The sequence below is a fragment of the Schistocerca gregaria genome, chromosome 7 (genome assembly GCF_023897955.1).
Source record: "Schistocerca gregaria isolate iqSchGreg1 chromosome 7, iqSchGreg1.2, whole genome shotgun sequence".
NCBI classification, from domain to species: Eukaryota; Metazoa; Arthropoda; class Insecta; order Orthoptera; family Acrididae; genus Schistocerca; species Schistocerca gregaria.
This window is the reverse complement of record NC_064926.1, coordinates 548231269-548244586: the sequence shown is the minus strand read 5'-3', so window position 1 is coordinate 548244586 and position 13318 is coordinate 548231269. Positions and strand designations below refer to the sequence as shown.

Sequence of the window (13318 nt, the reverse complement as noted above, 5' to 3'; positions counted from 1 at the left end):
CCTGCTTTCTTTGGGATTGGAATTATTATATTCTTCTTGAAGTCTGAGGGTATTTCGCCTGTCTCATACATCTTGCTCACCAGCTGGTAGAGTTTCGTCATGACTGGCTCTCCCAAGGCCGTCAGTAGTTCCAATGGAATGTTGTCTACTCCCGGGGCCTTGTTTCGACTCAGGTCTTTCAGTGCTCTGTCAAACTCTTCACGCAGTATCGTATCTCCCATTTCGTCTTCATCTATATCCTCTTCCATTTCCATAATATTGTCCTCAAGTACATCACCCTTGTATAAACCTTCTATATACTCCTTCCACCTTTCTGCCTTCCCTTCTTTGCTTAGAACTGGGTTGCCATCTGAGCTCTTGATATTCATACACGTGGTTCTCTTCTCTCCAAAGGTCTCTTTAATTTTCCTGTAGGCAGTATCTATCTTACCCCTAGTGAGATAAGCTTCTACATCCTTACGTTTGTTCTCTAGCCATCCCTGTTTAGCCATTTTGCACTTCCTGTCGATCTCATTTTTGAGACGTCTGTATTCCTTTTTGCCTGCTTCATTTACTGCATTTTTATATTGTCTCCTTTCATCAATTAAATTCAATATTTCTTCTGTTACCCAAGGATTTCTAGCAGCCCTCGTCTTTTTACCTACTTTATCCTCTGCTGCCTTCACTACTTCATCCCTCAGAGCTACCCATTCTTCTTCTACCGTATTTCTTTCCCCTATTCCTGTCAATTGTCCCCTTATGCTCTCCCTGAAACTCTGTACAACCTCTGGTTCTTTCAGTTTATCCAGGTCCCATCTCCTTAATTTCCCACATTTTTGCAGTTTCTTCAGTTTTGATCTACAGGTCATAACCAATAGATTGTGGTCCGAGTCCACATCTGCCCCTGGAAATGTCTTACAACTTAAATCCTGGTTCCTAAATCTCTGTCTTACCATTATATAATCTATTTGATACCTTTTAGTATCTCCAGGGTTCTTCCACGTATACAACCTTCTTTCATGATTCTTAAACCAAGTGTTAGCTATGATTAAGTTGTGCTCTGTGCAAAATTCTACTAGGCGGCTTCCTCTTTCATTTCTTAGCCCCAATCCATATTCACCTACTATGTTTCCTTCCCTCCCTTTTCCTACTGCCGAATTCCAGTCACCCATTACTATTAAATTTTCGTCTCCCTTCACTATCTGAACAATTTCTTTTATTTCATCGTACATTTCTTCAATTTCTTCATCATCTGCAGAGCTAGTCGGCATATAAACTTGTACTACTGTAGTAGGTGTGGGCTTCGTATCTATCTTGGCCACAATAATGCGTTCACTATGCTGTTTGTAGTAGCTTACCCGCATTCCTATTTTCCTATTCATTATTAAACCTACTCCTGCATTACCCCTATTTGATTTTGTGTTTATAACCGTGTAGTCACCTGACCAGAAGTCTTGTTCCTCCTGCCACCGAACTTCACGAATTCCCACTATATCTAACTTTAACCTATCCATTTCCCTTTTTAAATTTTCTAACCTACCTGCCCGATTAAGGGATCTGACATTCCACGCTCCGATCCGTAGAACGCCAGTTTTCTTTCTCCTGATAACGACATCCTCGTGAGTAGTCCCCGCCCGGAGATCCGAATGGGGGACTATTTTACCTCCGGAATATTTTACCCAAAAGGATGCCATCATCATTTAATCATACAGTAAAGCTGCATGTCCTCGGGAAAAATTACGGCTGTAGTTTCCCCTTGCTTTCAGCCGTTCGCAGTACCAGCACAGAAAGGCCGTTTTGGTTAATGTTGCAAGGCCAGATCAGTCAATCATCTAGACTGTTGCCCCTGCAACTACTGAAATGGCTGCTGCCCCTCTTCAGGAACCACACGTTTATCTGGCCTCTCAACAGATACCCCTCCGTTGTGGTTGCACCTACGGTACGGCTATCTGTATCGCTAAGGCACGCAAGCCTCCCCACCAACGGCAAGGTCCATGGTTCATGGGGGGGGGGGGGGGGGGCTACGCGTAACTTTCCGAAAAATTTTGTATTTGTCCGTTTCTGCGGTCTGTATCATAACTCAGACGTCCGTGAAGGATAAAAAAATGGTTCAAATGGCTCTGAGCACTATGGGACTTAACATCTGTGGTCATCAGTCCCCTAGAACTTAGAACTACTTAAACCTAACTAACCTAAGGACATCACACACATCCATGCCCGAGGCAGGATTCGAACCTGCGACCGTAGCAGTCACGCGGTTCCGGACTGAGCGCCTTAACCGCGAGACCACTGCGGCCGGCCCGTGAAGGATATTCCGTTCTCATTTTCTATTTCCAATGTAAACTTGAACTATGTCCCCCTTTCCATCAAAATAGTACAGCATGAAAAAGTAAGGCTTCCTTGAGACCAACGTTTGTATAAATTTTAATTTACCACTGAACGTCAAGCAAGTACAATGCATCCCAAGAACGATCATAAACCCAAGAGAAAGGTCCAAATTACGTTCAAACTCGGGAGTGCTAGGAACGTAACCCAGAGGCAGCAAATTTAAAATCACAACACTTAATTACAGTACCTTAGATTTATTAAATATCTGAAAACAAAAAACATTAAGAATTACAGAACAATCACAAAACGAGCACAACGTGGCCCCCAAGCCCCATGTTATGCTACCTGCAGGATCATGAACAGTCCGCATACAGATAGGTACACGTAACTGCTAAAATAAGGAACGAGCACACGTGTAGCAACAAATACAATTATTTTATAAGCCTACAACCCACACTGCGCTCAAAATTGTAATACATAATTACAGCAATTACTATTAATGAATATTTTGATGACTAAGAAATATTTGACATAAGTAGCTTTAAAAAAAAGACACACGGAGCCCGCTAATTACACCGCTGAAAAGTACTCAGCAGTTAATTTATTTGTATGCAATGTAGACCTAGCATTATCCGGGCAAAAACAAAACAACTTGCGAACGGTTACTGTGGTGAGATAGTGGGTCAATGGGCACGAATTAAATTAATTAAGTAAGGATCTGCTCCAATAAGCCTGGAGCCGCTTAAGATGGCTCAATGAAATAGCAATCACACAAATGCTTTAAAACAAGTTTTACAGAACATATAGTAATAAAAACCTTATCTTTCAAGTGCAGCTACCATATCGGTTAATAAAGATAAGATATAAAATACAGATAACGGTAATAGAAGTCACTGCTGTTATGAACAGGTCAAAATCCACTGAAAGAATTTAAACACGGGGAATGAATAAAGTCTTACAAATGTGCAGATGCTCACCTTTATCATAACAAAGTGGCGTACACCTTTATTCAACCTCATAAAAAAAATAGCTTTCCAGCAGCGAAAGCGCCTTCCACGGTGACACCACCTAAAGACGCTCAGCATCCACCCTATTTTACTTTTGCGAGCCACATAATGACACCGCGCATCGCAGTTACAGCGGCGAATTCAGCCCACCACAACGAAGAGTTTCCTTCATGCGAAGCTCCGTATCTCCATACAGATCCATACACGGCAGGTTAATAATACCTGACGTCATTGCTCAGTCTCCGCTGCTGTCTACCACAACTACCTGATAGATGCAGATGTAGATGTATCTACGTACAATTCGGCCCCTCGCCATTTAGTGCCTACCGTAAGTCCAAATTCGAGTGAGGCACAGCAAGCCGCTTCGTGTTTAAATCACCACATTCACCTGCTCGAGTCACACACGTTCACCTGCTCGTGTCACACTGTCCCTCTCGGGTCTGTCTTTTCATCCTTAGAAGACCTCTTCGCTCCATGCCCGCCACCTCGCGGTGAGCAATGCATCGCAAAAGGAAAGAAGTAGTTCTTGATGCCGACTATGGACCGTCTCGAACTGGATTTTTGGGTTTACATTGTTTGACTAGCGAAACGTCCACCTCCCATAAGTGAGAGGTCAGCCCTGGGTTCGGCTTCCCCCGGGTCTGAGATTCTCACCGCTTTGGAAGTGGGTGTTCTGTTGTCTTCATCATCATTTCGCCCTCATCGCCACGCAAATTTCCAAAGCGGTGTCAATTAAAAAAAACTAGCACCAGGCGACCGGTATACCCGCGGTGAGGCCCTCGCGATGAACACACTAACTAATGAAATACACCTTCAGAAACTTTTTTATCCTGTGATCAGCGACAGAAACACAAAAGTTCCACGGATCACGATCGTAAAATCAGAAATATTCACCAGCAGCTAACAGAGTCTTCACCGCATCATTAAAACAGTCGCATTACTTGTCAGACAAGACTGGTTCCCTTAGAGGGCTGTAAGTGGTTTAGAAATGATACCAGGAGCCACGTTAGCCATATCGGTGAGGTGGTGTGTATGTGTCAGTCGGTTTTATGGAATCAGAGCACTAAGATGTTTCGATGTGAAGACGTGTAAGAATGGCACAAGAGAGCTGCTATATCTGCTCTTGCCCATGTTCAACCGCGAACGATGTTAGCCGATTTGTTGGTGTATGACAATCGGTTTGAAATCCTACAGGAAAGGCTGTTGTCAATGGATGGAGGTCCACCTCAACGAGTTTCAGAGAGAACACAGCAAAGGGAACGGGATGAAATGCGTATTTGGGCTGTATACCTCGCAAAAGGCCATTGCCCACAGCGAATCATAAAGCTCCACGTCTTCTTGGTCCAAACAATAGACGAACTCGACAGTCATTGGCTGGAGACTCGTGTATTGTGGTCCCAGTAGTCGTGGCTCTGTCTCTTTTCGGATTACGCACGGCATCCAACGGAACAACGACAAAACAAAGTGAAGCATCCCCATTGTGCGGAGGATAGGACTGGAGATGGGTTTGTAAGATCTGGGGGGTATTTCTGGTTTTGGTCTACTCACTTCCACTGCAGGCCATTAAAATTGCTACACCACTAAGATGACGTGCTGCAGAGCATTCACACATGGTTGACGCCGGTGGCGACACCTACAACGTACTGACATGACGAAACTTTCCAACCGATTTCTCAAACACAAACAGCTGTTGACCGGCGTTGCCTGGTGAAACGCTGTTGTGATACCTCGTGTAAGGAGGAGACATGCGTACCATCACGTTTCCGACTTTGATAAAGGTCGGGTTGTAGCCTATCGCGATTGCGATTTATCGTATCGCGACATTGGTGCTCGCGTTGGTCGAGATCCAATGACTATTAGCACAATATGGGGTTCAGGAGGGTAATACGGAACGCCATGCTGGATCCCAACAGCCTCGTATCACTAGCAGTCGACATGACTGGCGTCTTATCCGCATGGCTGAAACGGATCGTGCAGCCACGTCTCGATCCTTGAGTCAGCAGATGGGGACGTTTGCAAGACAACAACCATTTGCAGTTCGACGACGTTTGCAGCAGCAGGGACTATCAGCTCGGAAACCATGGCTGCGGTTAACCTCGACGTTGCATCACAGACAGGAGCGCCTGCGATGGTGTACTCAACGACGAACCTGGGTGCACGAATGGCAAAACTAATTTTTTCGGATGAATCCAGGTTCTGTTTACAGCATCATGAAGGTCGCATCCGTGTTTGGCGACATCGCGGTAAACGCACATTGGAAGCGTGTATTCGTCATCGCCATACTGGTGTATCACCCGGCGTGATAGTATGTGGTGAGAGTGCTCACACGTCTCGGTCACCTCTTGTTCGCATTGACTGCACTTTGAACAGTGGACGTTACATTTCAGATGTGTTACAACCCATGGCTCTACCCTTCATTCGATCCCTGCGAAACCGTACATTTCAGCAGGATAATGCGCGACCGCATGTTACAGGTCCTGTACAGGCCTTTCTGGATACAGAAAATGTTTGACTGCTGCCCTGGCTAGCTCATTCTCCAGATCTCTCACCAATTGAAAACGTATGGTCAATGGTGGGCGAGCAACTCGCTCGTCACAATACTCCAGTCTCTACTCTTGATGAACTGTGGTATCGTGTGGAAGCTGCATGGGCAGCTGTACCTGAACACGCCATTCAAGCTCTGTTTGACGCAATGTCCAGGCGTATCAAGGCCGTTATTACTGCCAGAGGTGGTTGTTCTGGGTACTGATTTCTCAGGATCTATGCACCCAAATTGCGTGAAAATGTAATCACATGTCATTCCTAGTATAATATATTTGCCCAATGAATACCCGTTTACCATTTCTTCTTGGTCTAGTAATTTTAATGACCAATAGTGTAGTTTTCCATGGACATAAACTGGCATGTTTATTTCAACATTCCCGTCGAGCTTACACATGTGCCTCCTTGTTGGGGGCTCTGGACTCCTATCCTGGACGAAGGCAGTCGGACGATGGTGGAAATTAATAAAGTTTTACCTCTCTACTCGTACTCGTGGCTCTCTTATTAGCAGGAAACATCCAGTCTTTCTCTCCTCTTTGCTACTGCTACAAATTTAGGACTACGGAATTTCACTCAGATCGTGACCTGTTGTATTTGTAACTAATAAAGATAACTTTTTTACAATTATTTGAAAGACGGTAAGTGCTTATACACAATAATAACACAGTGCGCTGATGAAAGTCATCGGATAGCGATATGCACATATGCAGATGGCGATAGTATCGCGTATACAAGGTACAAAAGAGAGTGCATTACCGGAACTGCCGTTTGATGATTCATGTGAAAATGTTTCCGATGTGATTATGGCCGCACGACGGGGAGTTAATATGCTTTGAACTTGGAATGGTATTTGCAGCTAGGTACATGGGACGTCCATTTTGGTACTCGTAAGAGTATTCTGTATTCCGAGATCTGCAGAGTCAGGAGTGTGCCCAGAGTACCACATTTCAGGGCTTATCTCTCAGCACGGACAACGCAACGGTCGGCAGTCTTCACTTTACGACCGAGAGCAGCGGCGTTCGCGTAGACTTGTCACTGCTAAGAGAAAAACAGGACTGAGTGAAATAACCGTAGAAATCAATGTGGGACGTGCGACGAAAGTATCCGTTAGGAAAGAGCGACGAAATTTGGGCTTAATGGCCTATGGCAGCAGACGACCGATGCAGTGCTTCCAGTCGGCTGGACCAAATGGTTCAAATGGCGCTGAGCACTATGGGACTTGACTTCTGAGGTCAGCAGTCCCCTAGATCTTAGAGCTAATTAAACCTAATCTAACCTAAGGACATCACCCACATCAATGCCCGAGGCAGGATTCGAACCTGCGACCGTAGCGGTCGCGCGGTTCCAGACTGTAGCTCCTAGAACCGCTCGGCCACCCCGGCCGGCGGTCGGATCGTCACCATGTCGGTTTGAGCCTAGACGACTTGAAAACCGAGGCCTGGTCAGAAGAGTTGCAATTTCAGTGCGTAAAAGCTGGTGGTAGCGTTCGAATGTGGCCCAGACGCCACGAAGCCACGGATCCAAGTTGTCAACAAGGTACAGGGTTAGCTGGGGGTAGTTCCATAATGGTGTGAGCTGTGTTTACGCTCAATGGACTGGATCCTCTGGTCCAACTGAATCGATCATTGACTGGAAATGGTTATTGTCGGCTACTTGGAAACCAGTTACAGCCACACATCGACGTAATTTTTTTGGATGTCAGTGCGCCATGTCACCGGGTCACAATTGTTCACAATTGGTTTGAAATACAATCCAGAAACTTCGAGTGAATAACTTGGCCACACAGATCGCCCTAAATGAATCCCATCGAAAACTTGTCCGACATAATGGGGAGCTCAGTTCGTGCACATTATCCTACTCTGGCAAACCTTTCGCGGTTATGGACAGTTATATAGGCAGCATGGCTCATTATTTCAACATGGGACTTCCTGCGATTGCATGCATCCATCCCACGCCGAGCTGATGCAGTACTGTGGACAAAAGAAGGTCGGACACGATATTAGCAGGTATCCTATTACTTTGTCGCCTCTGTGTGTCACCTACGCTAGAATGCAGTCACCTCCATCTTCCATACCGCGTAGTATACCAGAGAGAGATATATTAACATCTAAAAATTTTCATTTTTGTTCTCAAAAAATGGCTAAGCGAGTAATTTTTAACATAGTTGGAAATTAATATCACGGCTGAATGATGTATGATGAATGAAGAATCGAAAAATGTTAACATATCTCCGTTTATCTGTTTCAGCATTGGTCGCATGATACTAACGAAAGCACCGTGGATCTTTGACCCGAATGGTGATAAAGATCGGCAGGAAATTACTGACCAGTACAAATACAAAGAAGGTGAGCATCCTTTCAAACCATCTATCGACGACAGTTTTGCTTCATACGTTATGACTCTGGAACTGTCATTCAAAATTCATTGAGAGCACTAACTGAACAACATATACTGTATAACATACAAGTATTTCCGAACTGCATGAAGCTGTTTCTTTTAGTATGAATCACCCTAAAAATTTCTGCAAATTTGGGAAACTAATAACTGTAGAAATGGACATTGTAATTCGATTACAACTACTTTCAACTCTCTGAAACAGAATGGCCAGCAATACTACAACAAAGAATGCGGTGGCGAGCTACTGAAAGCAAAATTATAACTCATTTTACTACTGTATAAGCTATAGGGGGAAGTAGAATTCATAAGGGATATTTGTAAACACTCATTCAATTAAGCGATGATAATTAAAAAACTTTTGAAGGCAAGTCAGTAGAGGTACCGATAGTGCAAACACATGTTGGTAGATACAGAACGCAAACTCTAAATAATCATGTTTGTTCCTTAGATTTTTTCCTGAGCTTTTTAGAACAACTTTCTGTCGAAAAGGTTACATATAATGATTTAGTTTAGAGTTTCCTTTCTCTAGTCAGCTGTAAGTCCTATGATTCCTAATTCCAAATGTTTTTCTAACTATCCTTCTTATTTTTCTTCATTCTATATTTTCAATCGGTTATCTGTCTCTATTTTATTTCCGTCTATCTTACGTAGCTGTGCTCATCTACAATCTCTGTAAATATGAAGGGCTTATTTGAATAGTGGTACAAGTCCATTACCTCCACTTTTCTCTCTGTACTGCTTCTGACATTAATGGTCCAAACAAACAGAAAGAAAGGTTCATCTCTAGCAAGAAGCCATATGCTTGAATATTTCTGGTATCTCAACCGCAGATTTTTCAGCGCTCATTTAACTTTAGGACTCTGTATCTCAGAATGAACAAAAGTGGACTTGTTCCCCTATTGAAATAAGCCCTTCATATCTACTTTGTGGATATTTATGATGTCTTCATTACAGTAATTTCAACGATGTGTCACTCTTCAAAATCGATATCATTGCACTAGCTGCAACAATGCGATATTCTAAGTCCTCTTGGCTCATTGGACTACATGTTTCAGTCTGCTTGAGAAAAGTCAGTCCAGTAGTGTCAAATGAGGCATGTTCTGCCTAGCGAAAGCGCTTCCCTAGCCACCAGCGAGAAGTGAGTCAGGCAACCATCGTATTAGTGCTACTTACATCAACATTTCAATAAGAAATTGTGCGTGTGTTTTACCCTTTAAGGTTTCTTAAACGACGTAAGGGGCACTCACGTCGTCTCCAATGATCCAGCAGCAAACGTTAACACTTCACTGCCTCCTTCGTTCAATCTGCCTCTACCAGAGTCTACTGCCATAGGCCCCATACAGCATTCAGATTTCTATAATTTTTAAAGGTAAAAATAATACTTGAGGAAAGAACCTGTTGCCACGAAGTCGAACCAGAACCTAGTGACAGAATTCCATGCGTCTTTTTGGAAACCTGTTAATTAATCTGCTGGTCAAGTGCCACTTAACAGGATGGAGGCTGTTTGTGCGCAAGCTGAAGGCAGTCTTGGACTCGTGTGACGTGAATTTTTCCTGGATTATATAATATTCAAATAACTTATGAGAATGCAGTTGGATTACGTCATCGACAACCGCCGATATTTCGACAGCAGCAAGGAAGCACCGTGTAATAGAATTTAATACCTCGGTTTGCAGAGCAATTTCGGAAAGATAAAGCACACACATACACAATGTCTCTCTCTGTCTCTCTCTCTCTCTCTCTCTCTCTCTCTCTCTCTCTCTCTCTCTCTCTCTCTCATCTTCTCTCTCTATCGCTCTCTCTTCTTTTTCTCTCTCTCTCTCTCTTTCTCTCCCTCTCTCTCTCTATCGATACTGAAAATTAATAACCAATAGAAGAGGTAGCATACGAGAGGTAGCATTAGCTGTGTCCCTTTGTTTTTTGACAAGGGAGAGAGCAGGATTCCATGCAGTATTTTAACGAACACATCGATCTCTATTTATAACCTGAACGAGTTTTTAGAACACCTGAATGTCATTAGGAGCATCTCGATTTTTACTATCGCGAAACAGGAAAGAGAGAGGGCCACGGATATGATACGCCAGTTTGGGTGTTAATCATTAAAACAAAGGCGTTTTTCCTTGCGGGAGGATGATCTCACGAAATTTCGATCACCAGCTTTCTTCTCATAATGCAAAGATATTTTTTTGGCACCCACCTACACAGGGAGGAATTATCATCATAACAAGATAAGAAATGTCAGAGCTCGTACGAAAATATTTAAATGTTCATTTTTCCCACGCGCTGTTCAGGAGTGGAACGGAAGAGAAGTGGCTTGAAAGCGGTTCGATGAACCTCCTACCAGGCACTTAATGGTAAATTGCATTGTAATGATGTAGATGTAGATGAATCCAACGGAATATTTCTTTCACGATGGAGGTGGAAAAGGATGGTTACCGTCCCTTCAACGGTTACTTTCCCTTCCCTCATTTGTTGGTCAGGAACAAGGCTCGTGGTACATTGGGAAATGCTGTTTATAGGACACCAATCCACACTGACCTACCTACAGGCTGACAGTTGCCAACGTCCGGCTCAGCGTGAAGGGGTACCTCTCCCTTGGTTCACAGGGCTCATGTGATCTCGGATTCTGAAAGTCTGTCATCTGAGGTAGTCGATGTTGAGCTCAACTCTCGTAATAATGGTTATGGTGAAAGACAGATCAGACATGCGTTACGCTATCGAAGAACCGTGCACCGGGTGAGTGATGGCAATACATTTTCTGCCTTATATTTCCAACAGGACTGGTCGGGGTTTTTAGAAATATGATAGTAAATGTTTTTTTGGACCACTATCTAAGATTATTATCCTTTTTCGTTCCGGAAAAGGGGTGTCTTCCATATCCCTTTCAGTTGTGACTATGCGAATGTAGACTAGATGTGGCTCAAATTCAAAGATATAGTAGCAACAGCAATTGAGATATTCATACCTCATAAATTGGTAAGAGATGGAACGGATCCACCGTGGTACACAAAAAAGGTCCGAACGCTGTTGCAGAGGCAACGGAAAAAGCATGCGAAGTTCAGAAGAACGCGAAATCCCGAAGATGGGCTAAAATTTACAGACGCGCGAAATTTGGCACGTACTTCGATGCGAGATGCCTTTAATAGGTTCCACAACGAAGCATTGTCTCGAAATTTGGTAGAAAATCCGAAGAAATTCTGGTCGTCTGTAAAGTACACAAGCGGCAAGACGCAGTCAATACCTTCGCTGCGCAGTGCCGATGGTACTGTTATCGACGACTGTGCCGCTAAAGCGGAGTTATTGAACGCAGTTTTCCGAAATTCCTTCACCAGGGAAGACGAATGGAATATTCCAGAATTTGAAACACGAACATCTGCTAGCATGAGTTTCTTAGAAGTAGATACCTTAGGGGTTGCGAAGCAACTCAAATCGCTTGATACGGGCAAGTCTTCAGGTCCAGATTGTATACCGATTAGGTTCCTTTCAGATTACGCTGATACTATAGCTCCCTACTTAGCACTCATATACAACCGCTCGCTCACCGATAGATCTGTACCTACAGATTGGAAAATTGCGCAGGTCGCACCAGTGTTCAAGAAGGGTAGTAGGAGTAATCCATTTAACTACAGACCTACATCATTGACGTCGGTTTGCAGTAGGGTTTTGGAGCATATACTGTATTCAAACATTATGAATCACCTCGAAGGGAACGATCTATTGACACGTAATCAGCATGGCTTCAGAAAACATCGCTCTTGTGCAACGCACCTAGCTCTATATTCGCACGAAGTAATGGCCGCTATGGACAGGGGATCTCAAGTTGATTCCGTATTTCTAGATTTCCGGAAAGCTTTTGACACCGTTCCTCACAAGCGACTTCTAATCAAGCTGCGGAGCTATGGGGTATCGTCTCAGTTGTGCGACTGGATTCGTGATTTCCTGTCAGGAAGGTCGCAGTTCGTAGTAATAGACGGCAAATCATCGAGTAAAACTGAAGTGATATCAGGTGTTCCCCAGGGAAGCGTCCTGGGACCTCTACTGTTCCTGATCTATATAAATGACCTGGGTGACAATCTGAGCAGTTCTCTTAGACTGTTCGCAGATGATGCTGTAATTTACCGTCTAGTAAGGTCATCCGAAGACCAGTACCAGCTGCAAAGCGATTTAGAAAAGATTGCTGTATGGTGTGTCAGGTGGCAGTTGACGCTAAATAACGAAAAGTGTGAGATGATCCACATGAGTTCCAAAAGAAATCCGTTGGAATTCGATTACTCGATAAATAGTACAATTCTCAAGGCTGTCAAGTCAACTAAGTACCTGGGTGTTAAAATTACGAACAACTTCAGTTGGAAGGACCACATAGATAATATTGTCGGGAAGGCGAGCCAAAGGTTGCGTTTCATTGGCAGGACACTTAGAAGATGCAACAAGTCCACTAAAGAGACAGCTTACACTACACTCGTTCGTCCTCTGTTAGAATATTGCTGCGCGGTGTGGGATCCTTACCAGGTGGGATTGACGGAGGACATCGAGAGGGTGCAAAGAAGGGCAGCTCGTTTTGTATTATCGCGTTATAGGGGAGAGAGTGTGGCAGATATGATACACGAGTTGGGATGGAAGTCATTACAGCATAGACGTTTTTCGTCGCGGCGAGACCTTTTTACGAAATTTCAGTCACCAACTTTCTCTTCCGAAAGCGAAAATATTTTGTTGAGCCCAACCTACATAGGTAGGAATGATCATCAAAATAAAATAAGAGAAATCAGAGCTCGAACAGAAAGGTTTAGGTGTTCGTTTTTCCCGCTCGCTGTTCGGGAGTGGAATAGTAGAGAGATAGTATGATAGTGGTTCGATGAACCCTCTGCCAAGCACTTAAAAGTGAATTGCAGAGTACTCATGTAGATGTAGATGTAGTCATATATTGAGACGTAAAGGAATTGCTGGCATTACCTTTCAGTGGAAACTCATTAAATCAATGGTGGAGGTTGAAAATTTGTACCAGTCCTGGTGTCGAACCTGTGTCTCCCACTTACTACCCACATCCGCCATCCGGACACATTGGTCAT

The 13318-nt window shown here is 43.8% G+C and overlaps 1 protein-coding gene across 1 annotated transcript in view; it reads left to right on the top strand.

Moving 5' to 3' along the window:
* The window catches only part of LOC126282082 (hemocyte protein-glutamine gamma-glutamyltransferase-like), a 359269-nt gene that overhangs the window by 250721 nt on the left and 95230 nt on the right, over nucleotides 1-13318 (top strand). The window contains exon 9 of the mRNA XM_049981538.1: nucleotides 8103-8200. Within this exon, the coding sequence (XP_049837495.1) occupies nucleotides 8103-8200 (98 nt within the window). The remainder of the gene's footprint in view (nucleotides 1-8102; nucleotides 8201-13318) is intronic.